General features: G+C 33.8%; 1 protein-coding gene across 1 annotated transcript in view; it reads left to right on the top strand.

Moving 5' to 3' along the window:
- The window catches only part of MMP16 (matrix metallopeptidase 16), a 349,628-nt gene extending 346,934 nt beyond the window's left edge, over positions 1–2,694 (top strand). The window contains exon 10 of the mRNA XM_060115643.1: positions 2,360–2,694. Coding sequence (XP_059971626.1) covers positions 2,360–2,694 — 335 coding nt within the window. The remainder of the gene's footprint in view (positions 1–2,359) is intronic.
- Positions 2,695–27,619: the final 24,925 nt, after the last annotated feature.

Below are 27,619 nucleotides of genomic sequence, written 5' to 3'. Positions count from 1 at the left end.
TGATACTTCAGGTAAGAGTTCATCTGAAGTTTCTACTCTTAGTAAGCATAACATCTATAAGATTATAACATCAAAGCTACTCACGATAGAAAAAAAAGAGTATATAAACGTTTCTTCAACCCACTGATATTTCATAAACAGTTAAAAAATGATTGAATGAGATGAATTTTTCAGGATCAACGTTTGACAGATTTCTATTATCAAGATTTTAGGCTACTTCTTTTCAATTACTTTTATTCTCTTAACTCCTGATGACTAGACTTCTTACCTCTAACAAGTGTATTCAGCCTACTACAATTCTACTGTATATGGCGTGTGTTAGTATAAAACTTGGCCTGCAAACACGATAAATATGAAAATGGAAACTTCTGAATTTTTATATGATACCCAGTAGTTTCATAGTAATTAGCTTTGACTAAAAATTAAAGATGAGGACACTTCCAGCTGTTGGTTTCCAGTTTACAAATATAAGAAGTACATTCACCTGTCTGGAAGGTCTGTTTCATTCTAGATCAATGTCATTATTCAACTATAGTCATCTAATGCACTTTATTTGGCAGGCCCTCGACATTTCTTTATCCAAGCTTGTTGAATAATTATGTTGGAGTTTATTAGCGTGATCAAATGCCAGCTCCCTGCAGAAAAATTTGAATCTACATACACCTGTTTTCACTTGGCAATTTGTTCTGGTTGTAAAACTGCCCTTCAAAACTAAAAGCAATGGCTGATTTTCATGGCATTGAACAGAATGATTTCTAGAATGAAGTGACCTGAAGGGATGGTCTATCCTAGCTGAAAGTTTCTGAGAGATGTCAGAGTTTTTTATTGTTATTGATTTAGGAGTGTTGTCTATCACCACCTGTGATTTTGAACCAAGGAGTATTTGTGAAAAGACAAAAATCTCTAAAGGACCTGGCTTTAGAAAAATCAAGATTCAGGCTCTAAAGCTAGACCAAGATTTAAATTCTTTTTTCAATGGGACTAGGGCATATCATTTTATCTGAGCTTCTGTGTCTTTGCCTGAAAAGTATAGGTAGCTAATTCTACCTGACAGAGTGTTTATGAGGATTAAAAGATGTCATTTACTAAGTTTTTAACACAGTGATTCTTCCATAATAAGTGCTCAATAATGAAGGGGGAAACCCTCATTAATGATTATTAACTCAAAAGTAGGCATACTATTCAAAATTAGACATCTCCCAAAATATAATTTTTAAGTGATTATAACATTAAAACATTTCTTATTTTCCTGAATTTTATCTCAAAGTCACAAAGAAACTTGACATGAAAGAGATATGGACAGAAAGAAAAACCTGGGCTTGTTCCCAGGAAAAAAAAAAAGTTAAGAGAATAGTCCTAGGAAAGACACATATTTGTAGTTTAATTGTCACAAGTTTACAAATCTATTATCTGTATCCATAATGTTTTAGAATATAAATCATATGTGTTGCTAAGTTACTTGAGACTTCTACGTACTACCTCCTCCCCCATGAAATGAATGTTAGTTGGAAGTATTAAAGATAGAATTATAGATTTATTTATACTTTATTCATCCTTTACTCTAAAAGGATTAATAATAGCTTTAGAAGTTCTGTAAAATGTAGCTAGATGATAAAAAATTAACATAAGATAATGTTATGAGGACATAATAATGAGGACAAAAGAAGAGATAAAATGGGCATGGCCTAGAGCTGAAAAAGGTTACTGCACAAAATACAATAAATACCTATTTAATTATTAAAATTCCTAGCATACAAAGGAAATCACATCTAGTTTCGTGATTTATGATTTCTTGTGATTTCTTTTCCAAATGACAAAAACAAACTTATTCCTTAGGAGGAGTACAACTATTCCTGATGCTAAGATGATTAGAAATTTCCTTTGAGGTGTTTCATGGAGACACTTCCTTATGATGTATTGTGCAATGTCCTCAATAGCTGCATGAGGGCAAACAGGGCTTCTGTTTATAAGGCTGTTTCAGCATCTTTCAATACAGGTTGATACTCTCACACTAATGTGTAATTCTGTACCAACAATACTATAAGCAAGCAACAGGATGAAGTTCTCTTTGCAGTGTAGACTAAGAGTAGATGTATAAAGCATGGTCTTTCAACAACTCTGTGCAAATAGTATTTCTCTCTTTCAGCTGAGCTTTCCCTAGGCATTTGAGGGCACAGTTTCTGGAGCACAAGAGTCAGATCAATTTCAATAGACAGCTGATCTGGGAATAGTGTTTTCTTCCTACAAAAATTGAGTGGCTTTAACATACATCTTTTAAGTTGCCTATTTAATTAAATTTCTATACATATACACTTTTACAAATAAGTGGTTCCTGTGTGTGTGTGTTTCCCCCCACCAGGCTTTACGTATTTCTACAAAGGAAAGGAGTATTGGAAATTCAACAACCAGATACTCAAGGTAGAACCTGGATATCCCAGATCCATCCTCAAGGATTTTATGGGCTGTGACGGACCAACAGACAGAGATAAAGAAGGACACAGCCCACCAGATGATGTAGACATTGTCATCAAACTGGACAACACAGCCAGCACTGTGAAAGCCATAGCTATTGTCATTCCCTGCATCTTGGCCTTATGCCTCCTTGTATTGGTTTACACTGTGTTCCAGTTCAAGAGGAAAGGAACACCCCGCCACATACTGTACTGTAAACGCTCTATGCAAGAGTGGGTGTGATGTAGGGTTTTTTCCTTTCTTTCTTTTCTAGGAGTTTGTGATAACTTGAGATTCAAGACAAGAGCTGTTATGCTGTTTCCTAGCTAGGAGCAGGCTTGTGGCAGCCTGATTTGGGGCTGACCTTTCAAACCCAGAGGGTTGCTGGTCCTGCACATGAATGGAAACACACTCATGGGGAAGCTTCCATGATGCACAGTACCTGCCGTTCTTCAGTCCTTTGTCTTTTTTTGTCATTCAGTTCTAGGCCTTTCCTCTGCACGCTCAATGCCCAGTAAATTTTCAGGATTACTTAAAGAGAAAAAAGAAGAAAAGATTCTTCTTAAAGGTTTCTAATATGTTTTTTTCTGATGTCTGAGCCCATTTCTGGGGGAAAAAAGCAAAAGGGAAAACCCACAAATTTTTGCTTTACAGCAAGGAAATAAGAAAAGGTTAAACAAAATACCCACAATTGAACGTTCAGGAAAGTGTGAAGACCCAAAACAGCTTTGTCTCCAAAGAAGATAGCTCTCTGACTGCTATGGACAGTCTCCTATGCTTCGTTTTTGTCAGGTGGGAGACCTGTAATACACATGCAGGACTTTAGACTGTTGGGACAGCCATTTTCCAACAAACAAGGGGCCAAAATATCTGCAATATTGTAACAGCCTTAATACTACATCCATTTTTCGTTTTATACAGCTGTTCTCAGCTATGTTCTTAATGTTTCATCACATTTATATTCACAGCTATCTTCAAATGGGACCTTTTCATTGTTTTGAAGGGTTTCTAAACCCCTTCCTGCCACCTTACCCCTACATCATTGTGAAAATCTCCCCAAGTTGTATTAGGCCACTGCCCCAGGCCTTCCATGGGTCTGTCAGGAATATTCATTATAAGTGGAGCAAAAAGCAGTATGTCTTTAAAGTGGTTTAAAGTGACAGTTACTTTATAAGGATATGTGACACTAGTAATACGTTGGTGTAACCCTTTGAGAACTATCAAATCAGCTTTCAGAGTCTTAGGATCTGGTAAATTATTGAACTGGGCAATGGTAAAAACAGGCACAGGTTCAAGAAGTTCAGGTTTTTAAAACAGATATCCTATAACCCCATGTAATTTTTAAGTGATTCACACTACTACATAAATGCATTTATAACAAACAGAAATGATGTTACTTGCCAAAGTTTTTCAGGCAAATAAAAAGGTATCTTATTAAATATCTTGTAAGGGTGAAATTTTATTTGAACAACTGATTATAACAGTCTGTCTTTGTTGTTGTTGTTGTTAGGCACAACACACAACACAATTTATGTTTTAAAATCCATTGCATGAAAACTCAATTTGCCGTGGAAGATGCCGTTAGCATCGCCATCTAAAAAATGAATTAAAATGATGACTCTGAGATTGCATGAATATCCTCCAGTGTATTAGCTATCTATCGCATGTCAATCATAGTTCTCAAAGGGTTAGTGTGGCTTCTGGCATTTAGCCATCCATTTGATAGCTGACAGAGCCAAGAGACCACCAAAGCATTTCATTGTTGAGTGTAATTTGTCCTAACAGCAGTATTGTCATTTTCAGGTGACCTGCAGAGCAGGTTTGTATCAATATTTTTTTCCTAGAGAAAAGTCAGCAACTGACAGACCTCTTAATTGATTTTTAGGCGCTGCTTCTTGCAGTGAAAGGCTTTACAGCCACTGGGCTGTGAACTTATTAGAGATGGTCAGAACGAATGCACCCCATGAGTCAGATATTGGCTTTGTGTGAAAGCCAGCTTTTGAGGGGATTAGCTTTTGAAACAATGAACAGCTTGCCTTGAAGTTGATTATTGATCTGTTGACTGTCATTAACAAAAACTTAAACATTACCTTCTGTGAAAATTTTCCTTGAAGAGTCCTGTTCTATGTCTTTGCCCTTTGACCTTTAACTTGCAAACTGGCACAAACAGGAAATCTTGAGTTGCTTCTCCATTGGAGTGTTAATTGTTCTCTAAAAACCTAGTAAGCATGAGCTGTTTCCTTAGAGTGGAGAGAGAAGGAGTGTTGACGGTGGATCTGCAGATGAACACTTTGCTCTTTACACGCACACTTTAAAAATGCCCTATAGGTAGAAGTGACTTTTAATTTTCCTTTAATATAATTTCAAGTCTAAATTCATCATTTTAGTACAAATATAGAATTATGGGGGGAAAAAAACTCAAAATACTTGAAAGGCCAATGTGGCTTTTATATAAAGCAGGAATTTTATACTAGTGAAAATTTCTTACTCATTTGCTAATAATACACATTTCCAGATGATTTTAATGAGTGTAGGTGTACATTCTTATTTGGAAATGGATGGTTTGGCTGCCTTGAATTTGTATTTATACTCAACATAGCATGACAATTAGAATGCCTCTCAGTTAAACTACATGTTTATGTTTTGGTTGGGGAAAATATTTTGTAATCATGGACGGCATGTTGCAAAGCCTTGCAGATTGGTATTTCTTACAACCTGAACATAAAGTAAGGCTAAGAAAAAAGGATAGTTTAAAAATGTAATGGCTAATGGCTTTACAGCAAAACATTATGCAATGCAGACTGTAGTTTGACAAGATCTTGGAGATTATGTGTGTTAAGACCAAGAAAGAAAGGGGAGAGGACAAGAATTAGCCCTGTAGCTTTATTTCAGTGCTTCCATTCTAGACAATGCTGGTATTATAAAGAGTCGCTTCTACTGAGCATGGAGCAAGAACTATATACATAAGCTCATTTATACAATGTTTGCCTGTGGGAGGGTTTAATCTTTTTAGGGCCTGATGCCAAGAAAAAAAAAAAAAGACTGGAAATTGTATTTTGCTGTAGATTGAAATGAGTAACTATGTCATTTGGGGACATATGTAAATCATTGAGGAATTCCATCAACCTGCATTGAAAATTGATTTTTTTTTCCTCTAAAATGAGAAAGAAACTAAAGAAGCAATCTTTTGCCTCTTTACCCATTTGTCACAATATCCTGACTCATCAGAAGACTATAAATATATAAGGGCTAGAAAATAACCATAGCATTAAGAAGGGAAAGACTCTATCATTATGCTTGAATTATGGAAATGTCATAGATAAGTATTGGGTCATATTTTCCTCAATATGAGATGAGATTTATGTGATAAGAAAAGGTATATATGGCTTCTCTGTTTATTAGAACATTTAAATTTTTAGGTTGTGAGACTACAAGAGATAAGAAAATATTAAGTACAGCATAATCACAAACATTGGGATTCTATTTGCCTATTTTATGCCAGGCACTTTGTATGGTTGCTACTTCTCTTCCACTTGGGGTTTGGGGAAAAAATGTCAATTCTAAAGGAATAGTGAAAGGGAGAGTGACTAATTGGTCTAGCACATAAGAATAGTGATTCAAAAACAATGTGAATAATAAATAAAACAATATAATGTACACATTCAGTATCAATAGAGATATACAACATATCAAATATTTTTCAACATTCTATCACTGATAACATGGAAAGTTCAGACCTAGGGTTTCCTAAATTGAAATGAAAACACATTCACAATGACAAAAAAATAATTCACCTCCTGTTTCATTATTTCTCATTATTTTAATATAAACATAAATGTAAACAAGGTAATGTTTCTTACATAAATTTACTATATCATAATTTTAGCCAAATATTATTTCTCTATATATTATTAACTGGACAGAATGAAGTATTAAACAGCCAATCAGTCTGTGTTCTCTATAAAGCAGTTAAGCCACATCAGATCTGTGGAAGAGGTTGTGAATTTAACTACTGACTTGTTTCAGAACAAAGTGTCTTCTGACATGGCATCAGAACAGGTGAATACAGATGTTCTTTACAATTGCAAAGGTAACGTGCATAAATTAGAGAACATTATATGATACTAGTAAAGACAACTTCTGTTATAAATCAGAGGGCAAGACTTTTCTGAATCAGATGTAATAAATTACTAAGTAATAATTTACAAAAAAATAATTACTGAGTAATAAAGAATAGACTGATTTACTGAAACAAGCAAATGTTACTTTTACTATTCAGATTGCTTGTAATCTTTTTCTATTGACATATTTGTTTGTTTCATATACTAGATACTTGTTTTTATTCACTTTCTGTGGGTGATTTAAAAAACACAATGTGGTAGATGAGAGCATTGCCCAACTTCACTGGTATTTCCAATACATGGATGATGTGTATATATGGGATCCTAGGGAAACTAATATAATACTTTCCACTTCTACATATTATGCTGTTATCTCTAGTATGCTACAAATACACACTCACACTTTGTGGATCTTATAGTAGAATAAGCAATGTGGCCATATTGACTAAATTCAGTGTGCCTCCTGAAAAGGAATGGATGTTATAATCAAATAGACTGAGTTAACACAAAAGTCATTAAAATAATCTTTTTCTTTTTAAGTTTTGGAACTATTTCCAAAAACTAATAAAGGCAGTAGTTTACTGATAGTATTGAGTTTGTGAGACTGTAACATATACTGAAACAACCTCATGGCTGGTGGTGAAATCTTTTTCAGCAAACACAGCAGAGAGTCCATTGAATTTTTGATTCTCTCAAGAACGCCTTCCAAAATATCAGATGTTAAACGGAACATGCCATCTAAACCAAAAATGTTAAATTCAGATAAGTCATTATAAGTAGTCATGAGTACAATCTTATGATATCACAAAAGGTTTCATGTCAATAATACTAGAAAATCTAACCATTTCATTGCATCTCATGCACCTTCCTGATTGATTTATTGTGATCACAGTTTATAACTGCCAGAACATATGTATCTATGTTATAGAGTCTATGTTGCCTAGTAGGGAAACATAGCTACATCAGAGAAGTTATATTTAAAAAAAATAGAACTTCCTAAATATCAGAAAAACTTCATAATAAAGAATGTAGCAACCAGGCATAGCACCACACGATAAATATGAATGCTAAGTGTTAAATTTATCATATATTACGAAAATTAAAGAAGAGGAAATATGAGTCTTTTGTAAAATATAAAAACATCATATAGCACTCCTTAATACAATTGGAAAATTTACTTTAGCAAGGATAAAAATAGTGGAACAATGCAACTTCAGGCTCTTCACACTTGTGATGAGTATGTGATATATCAATGTATATAATTAGACAGTGGTCATTAGCTGTTACCCTGCATAAACACATCTGATACTCATGCATTGCCTTCTAGGCTAAAAATGTCAAAGTTAGATATTCAGTAACCTCAGTTGGAAAGATCTATATAATGTTAGAATCTCCTGAGAAAAGCCATGTCCCTAGGATAGAAATTTACCTCAATAATCATGTAACACAAAACACTTGGCAGAGTAGCAAAGAAGTTGCCTTAGTGTTTTCGTCTCACCTAATTGTAACCATTGTCTTTCATGTACTACTCAAATCATTTTTCATTTGTTTACTTTGGTGTAATTTTGAAATGATTCTGATATTTTCCAGGTCAGGTTAATAACATCCAATTGCAAATATATCTTCCAACATTTTATACATACATCTACTTTTAAATTTAAACCAATAGTATATAAAGCCTAAAACTGATCACTGATTTGACAAATTCACAGAAATTGAGTGAAAAACAGATGTGATATTGCAAAATTTATGTCAATTTCCGGGTAGAATACTGAAGTATCAACCTTCAATTTTTAAACACTACTGTGAGCTTATAACTGGACATGTCATGCATTATTTTTTAGAACAATGCTAATTATTTATACTAAGTAAGGGTATAAGATCATGAGTGCTGTAATGCAGCACCTCAGGCACTCATAACTAAAGCTCTTAAGGAAAATGAAGGCATAACCAGTAACTCATGGTTAGTGCATAATAAGTATAAAAATGTATGGGAGATAATTCTGTAGATTTATGACGATTCTATGCTTTTTCAATTTAAAGAGCAGCATGTCTTAAAATGTGTCTTATACTAACATTGGATTGGGAATAATGTTCAAGTTTGCACTCAACGAATCCTTATGTTCAAGAGCACACTGGACAGTGTAGGAAAAACACATCATAAACTAGAATGTTTTGCTGATTCACATAACTTTGTCATGTGCTCTGCTATAGACCTGGATTTATATGCCATTAAGAAGGAAGAAAATCAATTAAATATAAATATGAAAATTGCATTATGTTAGGACACTTAGATTCAAAGCAAGATGTTATTAACTCTTATATCATATAGAAAAGCCAGAAAGAGAAAATGGTGAACATGAATGAAATTATTAACTTTTTGACTTACAAAGACATTTCTTGAGTATCTTATCCACTTGTTTTTATCCATGAACAAATATCACTCACAATATAAACATTTCTATAGCACTTGGTCTGTAGCTAGATTGGATCCCAGGAGAAATACTTTTGGACACAGGTCTTTTTATCCATGCCTCATACATGATGAAGCTTCAGTGAGATGTGACTGCATGTTAGGATGCTTTTTCCTAGGATAGGATATGGTGCTGCTTGTACTTGCCATCTTTATTTGAATGTATGTTTCTACGTTGGCCTGCCTTGCCAAGATATAGATGAATAAAGCCTGGTGTGAGCTGTCCATTTGACAAGTTACTAGAACATGTTTCATTTGCTCTTATGTAATGCCAATTTGATCTTTTTCCGACTCTATATACTGACAACCCAGTTGCAAAGGTAAAATATACTCTACTTAAATGAATGATTCAATCCTTCAATCAATGTCATAGTTTTGCTACCACTGAAATATCACAGAGGCCACATTTTTACTATCTTCTCACAGCTCTTTAGTATATACTATTGCTTGTGTAAAATTAGGTTTTTAGTTCTTTTTGTCACTTCTTTTGTATCTGAAGTGGAATCCATTATCCCTTTATATATTCATGAATGCAAAATTTCACAATTCAGTTACTTTTTTACTTCCAAACAAACATGATTTCCAAACAAGTATGCTCTGTGTGCCTTATTTTTCTCTTCCTTCAGTTCTGAAATTATTTGTTTGTGTTCTGTTTGTCACCCCAAAATACAGATGGTTGGGAGGGTTATATTATTTTGTGTTGTTCTGTGCAGTCTGTGCCTATATTTGTATTCCTTTCGATTTCTACCTTGCCCCCACCTTTTCTTTTTTTTTTTTTTTACAGATTTGTTTTTCCCTTCCTTTCGTGAAAACCAGAATTGAACAGAATTGAATATCATATGCGTTGTCCTGAAAATATGTTTGTCCTTCAGTTTTTTTTCCTTAACAAGTTTCATGCAAAGATTTAGTTCCAATAAACTTCACACACCTCACAATCTCTTGCATTGGATTCTAACTTTTCTAGAGCTATTCCCCTGAGAAAAGTGAAATGCTGAGTATGAAGGCTGTTGTCTATTGATAAGCCAGTGAAGGAAGTTTGCTTTTGGTGAAAGTATCTTAAATAATTATACTGGAAAGTAAATACCATAATACAGTGTTTTGTTTAAGGTACACCAGGAGTACATGAATGCCTAAAACCTCAATTCTTTGGTCTATTTCCCTTTATGTGTAAATTACATATATATTAAAAAGAGTGAGAGAATAAGAGATTAAAGGGTGTTATAGTGGCAGCTTTTTGCTGTCCTTGTTTTGACTGCATCAGCATTTCTATTGTGGACCTCTATTTTCAGGGGTTTTAGAGACTCACCCATAAAAATTTGCTTCAGGCTTAAAAGTCTTGAAATATTTTTTTTAGATATATAATTTTAAACCAATATACCTTGTTTTTATATTATAGGAGGGAAATAAATGGAGTTTACTAGTTCAATTTTGTGCTAATATAACTTTTAATGAGCTTAATTTTTTAATAAGACAAAATCTAACCAGTCCATAGTCTACTGATGGTTTTTTAAAAGAATCAATAATTGACATAGAGAAAATTGCCTGCTTTGTCAGTGTAGCAACCTATCTTCAAGATATTTTAAAACTTGTAACCTATATTAACATTATCTTGATTCTAACAGTGGATCAGTATGATAATGAATGCAATTTATGCCATCCATATGAGCTATCTGGTAATATAAATTTGGAAATATATAGTATATTTAGTAAATATATATGTATATATATATTTACTAGGTAGATTAAGGGAGGTAAGTGCCCATAAATTTAGTTTGTCAAGTAAAAACCATATATATTTTTAAAAATTGCACAGACATTTATCTTTCAGAGTCAGAATTACATGCAAGCAATTGCAAAGAAAAGTTGTCTCTTGGGTAAACAATACACATTTTATAGCTTCTTATGAAAATCATTTTTTCTATATTGTAGTTATGGGAAATTAAAAGGATTTAATGCATAAAATTAATGCAGACTTTATTTAAATAGCATTAAACTATGAAGCAGAGAGAAACACTTGGAAATGAAATATTTAGGTTGTTATCTTTTGGTTTAAGACAATACTTTACTTTTATTTTCATTCCCATTGATATTTTCAGTTATGCAGAGAGTGTTAAATTCTAACTTTAAGTGACTGGATTGTTCACATTACACTCAACACTATTTCATTAAGTTTTTGATAATATGTAGTCTTCTGTGTGCAAGGAAAGAAAAAAATAACACATTTATTTGCTGAATGAGTTCTAAGGTTTGCAAGTTGTTAGAGATTTTTTTGCCTACACAGGATTCTATACATTTATACCATCTTAAATCTGGCATATATATATATATATATATATATATATATATATATATATATACACACACACACACATATATATCTATATATATTTTGTTTGTTTCAGATAGCTTCTATTGACAAACACAAAGCTTGTTTGTGTACAAATATAAGGCTAAATAAATGGTGCTAAAGTGTATTATGACTGTCAGATATAATCAGGCAAAATTTTGTGGTGCTTAAATTAATTTTTTCATTGATTTATTGATCAATGCATTGAACAGTGTTTATTATTCACAAGTTGTCCTTTATTGGTAAATCAAGGCCTCATAGCACATTGTTAAATAAAATGGTTGACTAGTCTATGTAACAGCTCACCAAGCTACTATCTCTTTAACTCCTTATAATGTTTCATCAATAAAGGTCAAGGGATCATAATATTAATCTCATCGCTGTAGACCATTAACATGACTGAACTTTTCCACAAAGTACTTATGTTTACAATGCTATAACCCTTTGACTGCTACGGCAACCTTTAACTACACAAATGTCACAAGCTAGAATCATCAGCATGGTTCTTGCCATGGCAATCAAAGAGTTAAGGGCTGTGCAGTGATTTGTTTTATATTTATTAATTTATATTTATTTCATTTTCATTCAAGAAGGGGAATTTGGGTGGGGCAGTTTTTTTCTGCTGTAAGTGTCTTAACCTAGGGAAGGGTTAAATGGCTTTTTATACTATTGCATCTTCTGTACTTACCATCAGTTCATTGTGTTGTAATTAAAAAAAAACTGTCAATAAATAAGAGAACAGAAAAATGGTTCATAGACATTGTGGTTTACTCAATGATGATATATATACATTTATGGTGATACATAGCAGTAGGCTTTGCTATCTATGTCTTCCTAATTGATATAAAACATAAATTAAAATCTCTAAAGCAATTTAGGCCAAAATCTCCTCTGTGTGTTTGCCTGAAGTAGTAAGTATATTAAAATGGCCACGTCAACTAGAGATTGTTTAACTGCTACCTAGATGCCTATGACTGTGACCAAGGACAGAAGCAGGAAGTATTACTATATCAAATATATTTCAGGCAAGTACCCATGAACATAGGATATGTTAAGATTTCATTACCACTTGACAGAAATAAAAATTACATTTTGGATAAGTAAGTATAATTTATTGATTAAAATCCTAAATTTAATCAAAGGAGTTAATATTGATATCAAAAGTCTTTGGCAGAATCCTATTTAAGGATTTATTTCCTCCTTATTTTTCTTTAAATGATAGGACTATAGTAAAGGGTGGCCATGAATAGAGAACTGACTCACAGAGAGAAAACAAGAGTAAGGATAAACATTTTCATACTTAATATTTTTAATAAATTATTTTCTTAGAATATCAAATAGGTACATGTAATCAAGTGCTTGAACAAGTGTTTCCTAGAAAGCAAATATAATACATGTCAATAGTTCTAAAAGGTCATCTGAATTTTAAGAAGAATTAGGAAAGCATATTGGGAATAAAAGAAAATGTGTTCTCTCACGCAAAAATTAAGGTGCACCTGTGCACGAATAAGTTAATATTATAAACTTTAATACACACAGAAAAGAGGAGCTCTGAAGCAGAGTAACTAAGATAATCACAGAAATTTAACTGTCTGAAGTAATAAACAGACTAGAAGGACAGAGGATTGTTTGTATTAAGTCTTTGAAATCTGCATCTAGGCTGAATCTCTGGAAATTTGGAGATCTTTCTCGAAGAGTTTAAAGAAATACTCAGATAAGAGTTGTACTTTTGGAACATGTCAGCATACAAAAACCTACAAGATTTAGTCAACTAACAATATAGTTTATTTTTATTTGTAGAAGCTTTTAAATAAAAGATAGCCTTTATTTTTATAAGGCTATTAAGGATGTGTGACCATAAATATCAGGTTGAATCCAAGAATGAATCTCCCTTGTTTTTATTATCAAAGAGAAAAAAAGCTATAACCATTAATCTCACCTAGTAGAATTGTTTATTTATGTCTGAATCATTAATTTATATAATATTAAAATAAACTATTATATCACTTATCTTACAATCAAAGACCAAATTAGAATAATATATTGTGGAGAAAAATAAAAATCCAAATAGGGGTATTGAGAACCTAATAACACACCTAGCACACTATAGAAACACAAACATAATTTATTACATTGAGCAGTGTTTGCATACTTTAAACCTTTTATAAAAAGTATTGAATGGGCATAACTTCAACCCCAGTTTGATACACCATCATTTCTTCAATTTAGTTACCACATGGTGTATCATTAGCTCTCCCTTCCCACTTCTTCCTCCTTCTCCCCCTCTCTGCCCTCCTCTCTCTCTCTCTCTCCCTTTGTCTGTCTCTCTCCTTTAATTGCTCTATTCCTTGAAAGAAAAATTTATAAAGTCACTCCTTTCATATCTTCCTAACTCAGTTTTTTACTTCTTATTATTTATTTGCACTTCTCACCATGCACTTGATGTAAAATTTCTTCAATGTAAATGATATATTTATTACTTAATCCAGTCTTCCTAATTCTCTATCTTACTTGGCTTCTTAGCAGAATTTAATACTGATAGTTACTCTGCTATTCATACTTTTCCTAGACAGCTCCTTGAGGGTAGGACCTATTTATTTCTCACCTGTCTTCCAAACCCAGAGCCTGATACAGTACCAAGTTCATAGTCGGCCCTCAGTTAAATGTTGGCTTCTAGACATTAGAGTTTAGAGGTTTTCCCCCCACCATATCTAACTTTTTAAACTGGTTCTTTTGAGCTTATATAATTCCCCCTATATATTCTTTTCTTTTCGTGCAGTGTAAAATTAATGGAGCTGACAAAGTAGGTAGAAAGATAGAAATATCCTTCATCATCTATATATGCATCCACAATCCATTCATTTGTTCATTCAACGATATTGAGATCTGACTACATCCCAGGCATTGTAGGTGTCAGGGCTGAATCAGTGACTAAAACGTCATTCAGGACAATGAGCAACAAATAGTTTGTCAGGTCATAGGTTTGATGAAGGAAATCAGGGTCCAGGGATAAGATAGGGATGTTTGGAACAGTAGGGTATTTCTAATCAGGTGCCATCTGAGTGGGGGCAAGAAAAATTGAGGGAGTGGGCCATGTGCACATCTGAAGGAAGAGCCAGTGCAAAGGCCCGGAGGAGGAACAAGCATGGTGTGTTTCAAGGAACAGCAAGGGGGCCATTGCAGCTACAGTGGAAAGAGCAAGGAGGAGAGGGGTGGATATGTCCATGGAGGCAGTATTTGGGTCGGGTCTTATGGAGCCTTAGGGGTACTGAAAGGAGTGAAGATTTACAATGAGATGGGAAGCCACTGGAGGGTTGTAAGCAAAAGAGTGTAATGGGGCAAAGGTGGGAGCAGGGAGACCAATTAGGAAGGAAGCCACTGCAGTCAATAATAGGCAAAGAAGATGGTGACTTGGGCCAGGATGGAAGCAATGATGATGGCAAAAACTGGTTGCTGTAGGGATGGACTCTGCCGGTCCAGCCAACAGGCCGTGGTGGAGCAGCTGAGAGGTGAGAGGGAAAAAAGGAGCCAGGAAGAATGGAGTTGCTGTTTCTTGTAAATAGAACTGGTCTGGGGGGATTAGGATCCCATTTTGAACATCTTTCTGTACTGTTAGTAATGTTCTCATTCATGATATGGGTGATGACTAGATGGGTATAGATATATGCTAAAATTATTGATCTGCACACTTAAGATGTATGCATTTTACTCTATGTAAATTTTATCTCAAGGGAAAACTGCTGTTAAAGACTAAAAACAAAATCCCCAAAATGAAGTAATTAACTATACTAATAGTTACTAATGGGTCCACAAAAAAAGAGAACTGAGAAATGAGCATTGGATTCAGCCCTTATATGTTCTTAACCTATTTTATTCTACACTCTCTCATGGACCCTTATCCATAAGCATGGCTTTGGCTTTGTGGATGGGATATCTCATGAAATCCAGATTCACAATTTCCAGCCACTTGCTGGACAAATTAATCTAGATTTTTCTTTAGCTTCCCAGATTCATTCTACTAAATATAAAACTCATCACCATCATTTTTCTCCCATCAAAGTAAACATACTTCACCTAAATTATCTAATTTATTAATGGCACTAAATTTTCTTGATTACATATCCAAGAAAGCACCAGGTGTTCTTGGACTTCTCCTTCTCCCTTTGCTTCACATGTCCCTGTTAGACATTTGCCAAGTCTATGAGTTCTACTTCTGCAGAATTACTGGCATCTGATTTTTCCTTGACATTCTTGTCCTATTTAGGGTTCATTAGTTCTTCCTTTCTCAATCTCCTTTCCTAATGCAACCTCTCTCAGACTATCTATGACAGAATGATCTTCTCAAATTAGAGTTTGAATTGTATCATTTCTCTATAAAGACAAAGATTTTACATGAAAACCTGCCAAAATCTGTTTTTAACTTGATTTTCAAGTTTTCACCAGTATATATTTTTATAGCTGAAACCATCCAAATACTTGCCAACCCTTACCCATAGTTTGGCTCATGCTGTTCTCTCCACTTTGAATTCCACCTTTCCCTTCTTTATCTTTCCTGACTTCACTGAAGAGATAAAACTCCACAACTTTGAAACCTCATACTACCTTTTGCATCTTGTTTTGTTTCGAATGATCCTATTGATATTGTTAATATTGTTCCCCTTCCTTTACAGAGGTCTCTCAGTTCAATAAGTTGAATGGTCATACTCTTGTACAACTTTTTAGACAATGCCTATAATTTTATGTGCATTTGTTTTTATTATTTCTTGTCATTATCTAAACTCCTGAGGATTGCAGCATCTAATACTGCAGCATCTAATGCAGTGCCTTGAATCAACTCCAGAAATGTTTGTTGCACTAAAGTAAATTGTATTTTTTAATGCAATTGGCATTAGAGAAGCTTTATTACACTTTGTTATATATTCTTGAACACACTTTCTGAGTCTTATCAATAAAGATATTTAAAAACATTTGTTTACAAGATGCAATATTTTAAGCAGTTGACCTTGATTCTTTCCAAGATCTTACTTTTTTCAAAGCTCTTTAAATATTTCTCATTAAATAATAAAGAAAACCTCGAGTTTAGGCTAATCTTTTTTAATATTCATCCTTTACTTCTAATGATCACCTTTTGAACCAGAGAGAATTCTTTAGCAACAGTAGCTAAGTGAAGTGGGAAGACCTGTGTTTTGGAGGCACCAGTGTATAGCAGTTATCTGATTTAAAATATTCAAAAAATCAAATTCCACTTTCTCAAATGTGTGCATAACATGAAAGAAATAGTTATTTGATTTTTTACTATGAATTGGTAGGGCATATTACCTTACAAATGAGAAATCATGAAAAAAAACTTTCAAACAAGAGTCGTTTTGCCTATTCAGAAGGAAATGCAGTCCAAATTCTTGCTAGTATTGGGATCTAGTATTGGGAGCTAGTATTGGGTCACTATGACAGGATGTCAAGATAGTGTTCAACCTGCAAGGTAAATAAGAGATTGGTGACACAGATTCAAAAGGGAAAGAGCCCAGTCAAGGACAGAAAAGAGGACAGATAAATAATTCAAGGGCAGGGAAAGACACAGTTTAAAAATATATATATTTGTTGCTTAGAACAGTTACCAGTGGGCCTTTACATTTTCAATAGCTTTCACCTTGAACTCTTTAAAGATTTTACCTGGCTTGTGATGTGTGTCTCAAAGCTACCTTGGCACTTTCAGGTCAAATGATGGCATATACTTTCACTCCCTCCAAAGCCCTATTAAAATTGTAGAAAACGATTTTCTTTTATTTTCAAAGACTTAAAGGGAGTACAAGAGAGAAGACAATAGCAACATTTGGGAAGCTGGAAGCAAGTGAGCATCTGGTAAATGACCTAACACACCCAAGGCAATCAAATTATAAATTATAAATTTATAAACTGGCAGGAGCAATCAGAGAGCAAGCCCAAATGTATCATTAGTATGCTGAAGTCTCAGGGAGTGGAAGCAACAAGCACGTGGAAACAGGGTGAATGGAGTTGACTAAATTGAGAAGGTCTGAAAATCATTCACAGGAACCAGTTAAATGCTCTAAGTCCTGTCCAGGCCTCTCCACTTTCTATCCCCAGCCCAAAACTCAAAGTTTATTCTGTGGAGAGGGTAAAATGGTCTCTGAATTAGGGATTGCCAGTGTTCTGTACCAATAATAGGGGATTAAGTGAGCTTCTACATTTTAAAAACTAATGCAGAGACCTCCCAGACTTGCTATGTTTCACCACTGGAATGTCAGCAGCTAGTTTGAGGGGAAGCTTTTGTTCTTGTTTTTGTTGTTATTTCCTTTAGGCAAGAAAATGGAACACTCTTCTTTGATGAATCTGATCAATCCAAGAAGACAATAAAATCTGTAATCAGGGTTTTCCCAACAAAAGGAAAGCAAGATTATTTTTAATAAAGCTCATACTGACAAGTCCCAGCCATGCAGGCAGTGTTTCCCATCAGCTTTTTTCCCCCCCTGTTAAACAGGATCAGAAAACCAGGGATTTCTAGGTATCTAAAGAAAGGTGGAAACAGAAAGTTAGTGACCAAAACAAACAAACAAAATTAACAATAAGGAAGGAAACAGATTATCAGGGAGAAAAAAAAACTTAATAAAACATCTTTTTTACCAGAAGAAAAAAATGTTTTAATCTTTTGTTTGAGAATTAAAAACTCAATAGATTGGAAGACAAAGTTAAGTCTTTTCGAGAATATAACAAAATGAGAAAGATATGAAAAAATTACTGGGCCAAAATATTAGGAAATTAGAAAACACGGCCACAAGTCCAGAAACCACAATATTCATAAAATTGTAATTACAGGAAAAAAACAAAAGAGAGAGAGAGAGAGAGAGAGAGAGAGAGGAAAAAAACAAAGGAGAGAAATGATTATCATAAAATTCAGTAAAATTACCCAGAATTTAGGGACATAAGTTTTCACACTGAATGTGCCTAGAGATGTCCTGTATAATGGATAAAAATAGACATACAAAAAGGTGTATCACTGTGAAAATTCAGAGCACAGGGGACAAAGAAAACACTCTACAAGCTTTCAGAGACAAGGTGGAAAATTACAAAGCACAAAGAATTAGAATGGCCTCAGATTTTTCTAAAGTAACACAGAAAACTTGAAGATCATAGAGTAATGTATTCAAAATTCAGCATAAAATTTTTCAATATAGAATTCTATATATAAGCAAATATTAATTAAATTTTGAGTAAAATAGGGTTAGGCAAAATCTCAAAAAATTTTCTTCCCATGTTCCATTTCTCAGCTAGAGGATATGCTCCACTCAATTATGAGAAATTCAAGAAAGAGACACTGAATTCAGAAAAACAGGAGTTCCAAGTAAAGGAAGAAAGAAGTAAAGGGATTATCCAAAACAATGGTGATGGGCATTTTCAAGATTACAAATGTGCACCAGGAATAAAAGACAAGCAGTTCAGAATGGAGCAGCAAGACCAATAGACTAACACTTTGAAGACTTTCATCCTCATGAATTTTGTTGCTGTGGCAGGCTTTTTAACCTATGAAGCTAAAGTGGGATGTGCTCTATCAAAACAAGAAAATAAATGAAGAATACCTACATGTAAGATCTGAGGAACAGAGATTCTATTTCTTGAGAAAGAAATTTCCTACAATAACAGCAAAGATAAATCCTAGGATAACAGGCCTAAAGAGCAGCTGATCCAAACTGAAAGAGAATGGATGACTCTAGTAGGTATATAATTGGTTAGGAGCATAACTACACACACACACACACACACATATATATATATATATATATACATATATATATGTGTGTATATATATATTTATATATACACATATATATATGTAGTTATATTCACATGAAAGCACAAAGTGAAACCAATAGATTGCTTGATGTGATTAACCTTGTGGAAAATTGTACCTAGAGGTTTTTGGAATGTGTAGAGAGAATTAGCAATAGATAAAATAAAGATAAAACAAGTGTAAAAACAAGGCAATTAATTTAAGAGACATTTTTTCAATTATTAAAAAGGTCCCATTCAGTGCTCAGTTCTGAATAGTTATAGGCATAATAATGTAAAAATTGACTTTTTTCTTTAATCAAAAATTGTAATAAAATATATTTAGAGGATGGGGAAGGGAAGCAGAGATGACATAGGAAGACAGCTTAATCTTTAACATAGCAGGAAATCAAGAGATAATGTCTAAAATTGATTGATATAAAGATAAAAGTACATGTATATTACTTAGAAATACTGAAGTATTCAATTCCAGGAATAAAAACAATCACCCAAAAATACCAAAAGTGGTTCTGGGGAGGACTATGAGAATGGGGGATAGGGCTTGAAATGGTTATATTTTGTTATAGTATTATTTTAGCATTGTATGATGTTTTAAATGATGTAACTATATTAATTTGATATGGAAAGTTTACATTAAAGCACAAAAAGAAAATCTATGGTCAGCTTGTTCACAATTTTCTTCAACATAGGGATGCTCTGACCATAACTCCACATGCTTTGCCTCTGCCACGGGACATTAATCATATTCATTAGGGACCACTGTTTTTCTTTTCACCCACTTCCCAACATATCCCTCCTTTGTCTTTGATCCCTGTTACATTCTCCACACTTCTTTTTCAGTCTGTAGTCCCTCACTTGGCAGAAAGAAAGGGGAGTCATGAAAATTTTGGCAACTGATTTTCAAGGACACTTGACCCTTGCCTTAGGGAGATACTTGGTCAAATGTTTTTGGATGATGACAACTTAGGAAAGATATGTCATTCAGTTTTTTTAAGTTTGAGAAATGTTCTTCAAAGGAAAGGTCACTGGGGAAAGCAATAGTCAGTAATATTAAATTGGAGCAGGATGTCAACCAACTCTAGGTCATCTGCCCTACAAGAAAGTGAGAATCCTCAAGAAGTAGTATGATTTAAGATCTGACAGATAAATCTTTGTGTATTACAGAAATACTTGTAATATTAACGCTATATGCCAATTTAGTGGTGTTACAGTGAAATTATGAATTATCATTTCTGAAAAATTTGATTATCGATTCATTTGTCTGTTCTTTTGATATTAATTGAATCTCTGTTACATTTTAAATATTAGCTAGGGCAAGGGATAGGATGTGCAAACTGAAGTAGTGGAGTCAAATTTGCTTAAATTATTATACCTCATTGTAATTAATATATTACATCATATAAGATGCATAACATAATGTAACATAACATTAAAAAATGATATATAATGTGAGAAATAATATATTATAATATTACAGTACAACCAGATCATGAGAGAATCCAGATGCTAACTCTATTTAGGATTTTCAGGGAAGATTTTTAAAGAAGGTAATGAATTTTTTTTTAAGTGGAAAGTTAACTGGTAAACATCAGGAAAGTAGAATTTTAGGCCAAAGGTACAGCTTATAAAAAGACATATAAGTGCGACAGAGGACAGCATAATTTAAGAAAATGAGTTATTCTTCAACCAAAGCCCAATGTACAGGAAGGAGAGCTGTGAATGACAAGTTCAAAGATATTGGCAAGGGCTAGATCATGAAGGGATTTGATTCCTCTAAATTTTTTTGCTCAGCCCACCTGGTCATTCTGAAACTACTCTTTACCATTTTAAGGTTTTTTTTGTTTTTTTTTGTTTGTTTGTTTTTGATAAAGTCAGGTGGAGTTTTTTTTTTAAATTCTATTTCTTTAACCTGAAACAATAAAGTCAGCCATTTCTTCCACTCCCCCCAGCCCCTCGTCTCTTGCAACCACCAATCTGTTCTCTATATCTATAAGCTTGTTTCCTGTGTTTCATTTTTTGGTTTTGTTTTTGTTTTAGATTCCATGTAATATAAAAGAGATCACAGGATAATTATCTTTCCCTGCCTAATTTCACTTAGCATAATGCTCTCAAGGTCCATCCATTTTGTCCCAAATGGCAAGAGTTTATTCTTTTTCATGGCTGATTAACATTTCTTTATCCATTTTTCAACAATAGACACCTAGGTTGTATCTATATCTTGTAAATACTGCTGCAATGAACATGAAAATACATATATCATTTAAAATTAGTGTCTTCATTTTCTTCAGATAAACACTCAGAAGTGAATTTGCTGGGTCATACAGTAGTTCTATTTTTAATTTGTTGAGGAAGCGTCATACTGTTTTCCATGGTATTTGCACCAATTTACATTCCAACCAACAGTGCACGAGAGGGCTCTCTTTTCTCCAAATCCTTGCCAGCACTTGTGATTTCTTGTCTCCTTGATGAAGTTGTTCTAACAGGTGTGAGGTGATATCTCACTGTGAGTTTGATTTGCATTTCCCTGATATTAATGATGTTAAGCATTGTTTCATATGTCTGTTGACCATTCTTATGTCTTATTTGGAAAAAAACATCTATTCAGATCTGCCATTTTTTTAATTGGACTTTTTTTTTTTTTGCTATTGAGTCATTTGAATTCTTTGTATATTTTGCGTATTAGCCTGATATCAAATATATCATTTTCAATCACTTTCTTTCATTCAATTGATTGTCTTTTCATCTTTCTGATGGTTTCCTTTCCTGTTCAGAAGACTTTTAGTTTGATATAGTCCCACTTGTTTATTTTTGCTTTCATTGTTTCTTCTTTTGGTATCAAATTCCAAAATTCATCACCGAGACCTATGTCAAGTAGTTGATCACCTCTGCTTTCTTCTAGAAATTTTATGGTTTCAGATCTTACATTCAACTTTTTAATTCATTTTGAGGTAATTTTTGTGTATGGTGTAAGATAGTGGTCACATTTCATTTTTTAGTGAGCAGCTGTCCAATTTTCCCAACACCATTTATTGAAAAGACTGCCTTTCCCCCAGTGTATATTTGTCATATTAATTGACCATACACACATGGATTTATTTCGTGGATCCATTCTGTTCCATTGACCTGCATGTCTGTTTTATGTCATATCATAAGTGTTTTGATTATTATAGCTTTGTAATATAGTTTGAAATCCAGAAGCATGAGCCCTCCAGCTTTGTCTTTTTTTCTCAAGATTGTGCTAGCTATTTGGGGACCTTTTCAGTTCCACACTAATTGTGGGATTGTTTGTTCTATTTCTGTAAAAATCCCCAATAGGGATTGCATTGAATTCATATATTGCTTTACGTAGTATGGTCATTTTAACAATATTAATCCTTCCAATCCATGAGCACAGAATATTTATTTACTTGTACCATCTTCAATTTCTTTCAACAATGTTTTGTGGCTTTTAGTGTGCAAATCTTTAACCATTTTTTAAAAATTTATTCCTAGGTATATTACTCTTTTTGATGTATTTGTAAATAGAATTTTCTTAAACACTTTCTGATAGGTCATGATTAGTGTAAAGAAACACAATAGATTCTTGCGTATTAATTTTGTATCATGCAACTTGACTGAATTTGTATACAAGTTTTAAATCTTTTGATGGAGTCTTTAGGATTTTCTATATACAATATCATGCCATCTGAAAATAGTGACAGTTTTACTACTTCCTTTCTGATTTGGAAGCCTTTTCTTTCTTTCCTCCTTCCTTTCTTCCTTCCTTTTCTCCCTCCCTTCCTCCCTCCCTTCCTTCCTCCCTCCTCCCTTCCTTCCTTCCTTCCTTCCTTCTTTCCTTCCTTCCTTCCTCCCTTCTTGCCTCCCTCCTTTCTTTCCTTCCTTCCTCTTTCTTTTTCCTTTCTCTCTCTCTTTCTTCCTTTCTACTGTTTTTTCCCCTAATTGTTCTGACTATGCCTTCCAATACTTTGTTGAATAAAAGTTGTGAGAGTGCACCATCCTTATCTTTTTCCTGATATAAGAGGAAAAGCTTTCAACTTTTCACCATTGAGAATGACATTAGCTGTGGGCTTGTCATATACAGCCTTTATTATGTTGAGTTATATTCCCTCTATATCTGCTTTGTTAAGAATTTTTATCATAGATCACTGTTTAATTTTGTCAGATGCTTTTTTCTATATCTATTGAAGTCATCTTATTATTTTTATCCTTCATTTTTGTTAACATGGTGTATCACATTGACTGAATTGTGGATGTTGAACTACCTTTGCATCCCTGGAATAAATCCCACTTGATCATTGTGTATGATCTTTTTTTTTAACATACTACTTAGTTCAGTTTGCTAATATTTTGTTGAGTAATTGTGCATTTATGTTCATCTGGGATATTAGCCTGTAGTTTTCTTTTTTTGTGTCATCCTTGTTTGGTTTTGTTATCAGGGTAATGCTGACATCATAAAATGTGTTTGGAAGGACTCCCTTCCTCTTCTGTTCTTTTTTGTGAAGGGTTTGAGAATTGGTATTAATTCTTCTTTGAATATTTACTAGAACCCTCCATGAAACTGTTTGGTCCTGGACTTTTCTTTGTTGGGAGGTTTTTGATTACTGATTCAATCTTCTTGCTTGCATTTGGTCTGTTCAGATTTTCTATTTCATCATGATTCAGGCTTTGTAGACTGTGTTTTTAGGAGTTTATCCATTTCTTTTAGATTCTCCAATTTGTTGATGTATAACTGTTCATACCAGTTTTTTTTGGTCCTTTGTATTTATGTGGTATCAATTGTAATATCTTCTCTTTCATTGCTGACTTTATTTGTGTCCTCTGTTTTTCCTTGGTGAACCTAATTAAAGGTTTACCAATTTTGATTATCTTTTCAAAGAACCAGCTCTTAGTTTCATTGATCTTTTCTATTGTCTTTTTAGTCTCCATTTCATTCACTTCTACTCTAAAATTTGTTATTTTCTTCCTTTTTAAACTTTGGCCTCTGTTAGTTTTTCTTTTTCTTTTTTCCTTGAGTAATAAAGTCATGTTGTTTATTTGAGACTTTTCTTGTTCCTTGAGGTAGGCATTTATCACTATGAACTTCCCACTTAGAACTACTTTTGCTGCATCCTATAAATTTTAGTATGCTATATTTCCATTTGTCTCAAGGTATTATTATTTTTTTTTTTTTGGCGGTATGCGGGCCTCTCACTGCTGTGGCCTCTCCAGTTGCGGAGCACAGGCTCTGGACATGCAGGCCCAGCAGCCATGACTCATGGTCCCAGCTGCTCCACGGCATGTGAGATCCTCCTGGACCAGGGCACAAACCCATGTCCCCTGCATCGGCAGGCAGACTCTCACCACTGTGCTACCAGGGAAGCCCTCAAGGCATTTTTTTGATCTCTCTTTTAATTTTTTAAATCCATTGATGATTCTGTAGCTTGTTGTAAATCTCCAGATATTTGTGAATTTTTCAGTTTTCTTAGTGTAATTAATTTTTAATTTCATACCTTTGTGGTCAGAAAAAAATGTGTGATATGATTTCAATTCTCATAGATTTATTAAGACTTGTTTTGTGGCCTAACATATGATCTATCTTGGAAAATGTTGCCTGTGAACTTGAGAAGAATGTGTATTCTGTTGTTCTTGAATAGAATGTTCTGTAAATATATGTTAAATTCATCTGTTCTAACATGTTGTCTAAGGCCAGTGTTTCCTTACTGATTTTTTCTGGTCTGGATGATCTATACACTGATGTAAGTGGTGTATTAAAGTCCATTACTATTATTGTATTGCTGTCTATTTTTCTGGAGTTGTTTGTTTGGTCATGCAATTAAGACTCCCAACTGAAGCGGTTTGGGACAGTAGAAGCTTAGGAGAGTAGGAGGACTAAGAATAGGAATGATCTGTCCTGGTTAGGCAATGAATGGTGAAAATTTGTCTATTTTAAAGGTGGTTTATATTTAATAACTAATGGCACAAAGGGGCCAAAAAAAGGACAATTAGATTATCACCTTCACTACTTGGAATAAGGTACAATTGAAGGAAGACTTTAAAGGGTCCAGTTGCTACTGCTACATATCTTTAAGAAAGACATGGGAACATCAAAAACTATGGGCTGCAGGCATTATTTTTAATAACACATGAAAGCTTAAAGAAAAAAAATAAATGAATATTTTATTGGCTTAGGCATTTACTGAAAATTTAGGACTTTCTGAGAATTTCTTAACTTTTGCAGCCTCAGCTTTGAACAAGCTTGAAACAAAATCCTCATTTGATCCAGTGTGTTGCCAAATTTCAATGTCCATTAGTGCACAGTCTCATTAGGTCTCTTACATTAAATATAGGGTTTGAGTTGGGAAAGAATAGAACTACAGTCATTAACTTGAGAGGAATTATAAGATTCAAAGTACTCTAACATTTCCAATTAATTGTGAGCTGAAGTATCACTTTTCCCCCAAACTGATGAGACTGTTTCCACTTTGTTTGAAGACCCCATGGTAACTTCTTCAATGGAGTTATCTTGCAAGAGAGAAGTTAATAAAATTCTTGCCTCATTCTTAACTCATTTAACTGTCTCCAGATATAAAAGCTAGAGTCATATTTCAACATGCCCTGAGGAGGAATTAATTAAAATGTCAAAAATTGGAGAAAACAGCTTACATACCAAAATTTAGCTACTTTATGTAATCCATGTCCTGGGAAATATGTAGGAGGAAGGATTCTGAAGGTACTAGGCCAGAAAGGGAATAATATATTTCTTAATTGTCCAATTTTACCAGTACGCTTTAATTACTAGAGATTCTGCAGCAAATGAGCTATGTGAAACAGCAAGGAATATTGTAAAACTGGAATCAACATTGGTTCACATAAATTGAAGATGAGATGCCAAACATTCCTTGATATAATAAAGAAGAAGGATACAAAAACTTAGTGAGAGGGAATGTTGGAGGGAATGTATCACACGTAACTCATTCAACTATATCCAACCAGATTCCCAGATGAGGTCCCAGAAGGCAGTCCATGTGATGCAGAGAGAAGCATCATTTATTTTGAAAGAATACTTTAGTAGTTTTTTCTCTGCTAACAGGGATGCTAGTGAGTAAAACTACAGATGAAAAGCGCTTACTGTTTCGATGAGAATTCTATTAATATTTCAATGTTAGACTCCAAGAATGCAAAAATCTAAGTAACAATAATTGACCACTAGAGGCAAGGAGTGTGTGGTTACCATTACAATTAGTGGTTCTTTGGAAGTAACTACTTAATCATAAAAGCCACTGAGACCAAAATAGAAGAGCATCCCACAAGGTTCTATCTCAATTGCAGAACTGATAAAAATAATAAATCTAGTGAAAAGAGGCCTGACTCAAGCCACCTCATAAGAGAATTTGAGCGTTGTCAGTTGACCTGAATCAGATCTCAGACCTGAATCAGTTCATAGACTCAACATCCACTGAAATATAAAAGAAACATCTAGTTACATCTGAGGAAGATATTATCACAGTTGTGACAGTGAATTTTTCCTCTAATCTTCCCTGAAAGTATTTGTGGCCATTGCCAGGGTAATTATGTTCTAGGGTAAGGTAATTAGCCACATTTTTAGAGATTTTTAACAAAATTTTTATTTGAATATAGTGATTTAAAATGTTGCATTAGTTTCTGCTGTACAGCAAAGTGAATCAGTTATACATATACATATATCCACTCTTTTTTAGGTTCTCTTGCCATATATGTCATTAAAGAGTACTGAAAAGAGTTCCCTGTGTTATACACTAGGTCCTTTTGTTAGTTATCTACTATATATATAGTATATGTAAATCCCAATCTCCCAAATTATCCATCCCCCTCCTTCCCTCTCTGCAAACGTAAGTTTGTTTTCTACATCTGTGACTCTATTTCTGTTCAGTAAATAAGTTCATTAGTGACATTTTTTTAGATTCCACATATAAATGATATCATATGATATTTTTTTTCTCTGTCTGACATATTTCACTCAGTATAACAATCTCTACATCCATCCATGTTGCTGCAAATGACATTATTTCATTCTTTTTTATGGTTAATATTCCATAGTATATATATACCATATCTTCTTTATCCATCCACTGTCAATGGACATTTAGGGTGCTTCCATGTCCTGGCTATTGTAAATAGAGCTGCAATGAATATTTTGGTGCAAGTATCTTTTCAAATTATCATTTTCTCCACATATATGCCCAGGACTGGGATTGCTGGGTCCTATGGTAGTTCTATTTTTAGATTTTTAGATTTTTAACCATTCTCCATAATGGCTGTACCAATTTACATTCCCACTAACAGTGTAGGAAGGGTCCCTTTTCTTCACACCCTCTCCAGCATTTACTGTTTGTAGATTTTTTGATGATGACCAATCTGACCAGTGTGAGGTCATACCTCATTATAGTTTTGACTTGCATTTCTCTA

The sequence above is a fragment of the Mesoplodon densirostris genome, chromosome 13, assembly GCF_025265405.1.
Source record: "Mesoplodon densirostris isolate mMesDen1 chromosome 13, mMesDen1 primary haplotype, whole genome shotgun sequence".
Classification (NCBI taxonomy): Eukaryota; Metazoa; Chordata; class Mammalia; order Artiodactyla; family Ziphiidae; genus Mesoplodon; species Mesoplodon densirostris.
The sequence above is the reverse complement of the archived record's forward strand: the minus strand, read 5'-3'. Positions and strand labels throughout refer to the sequence as shown.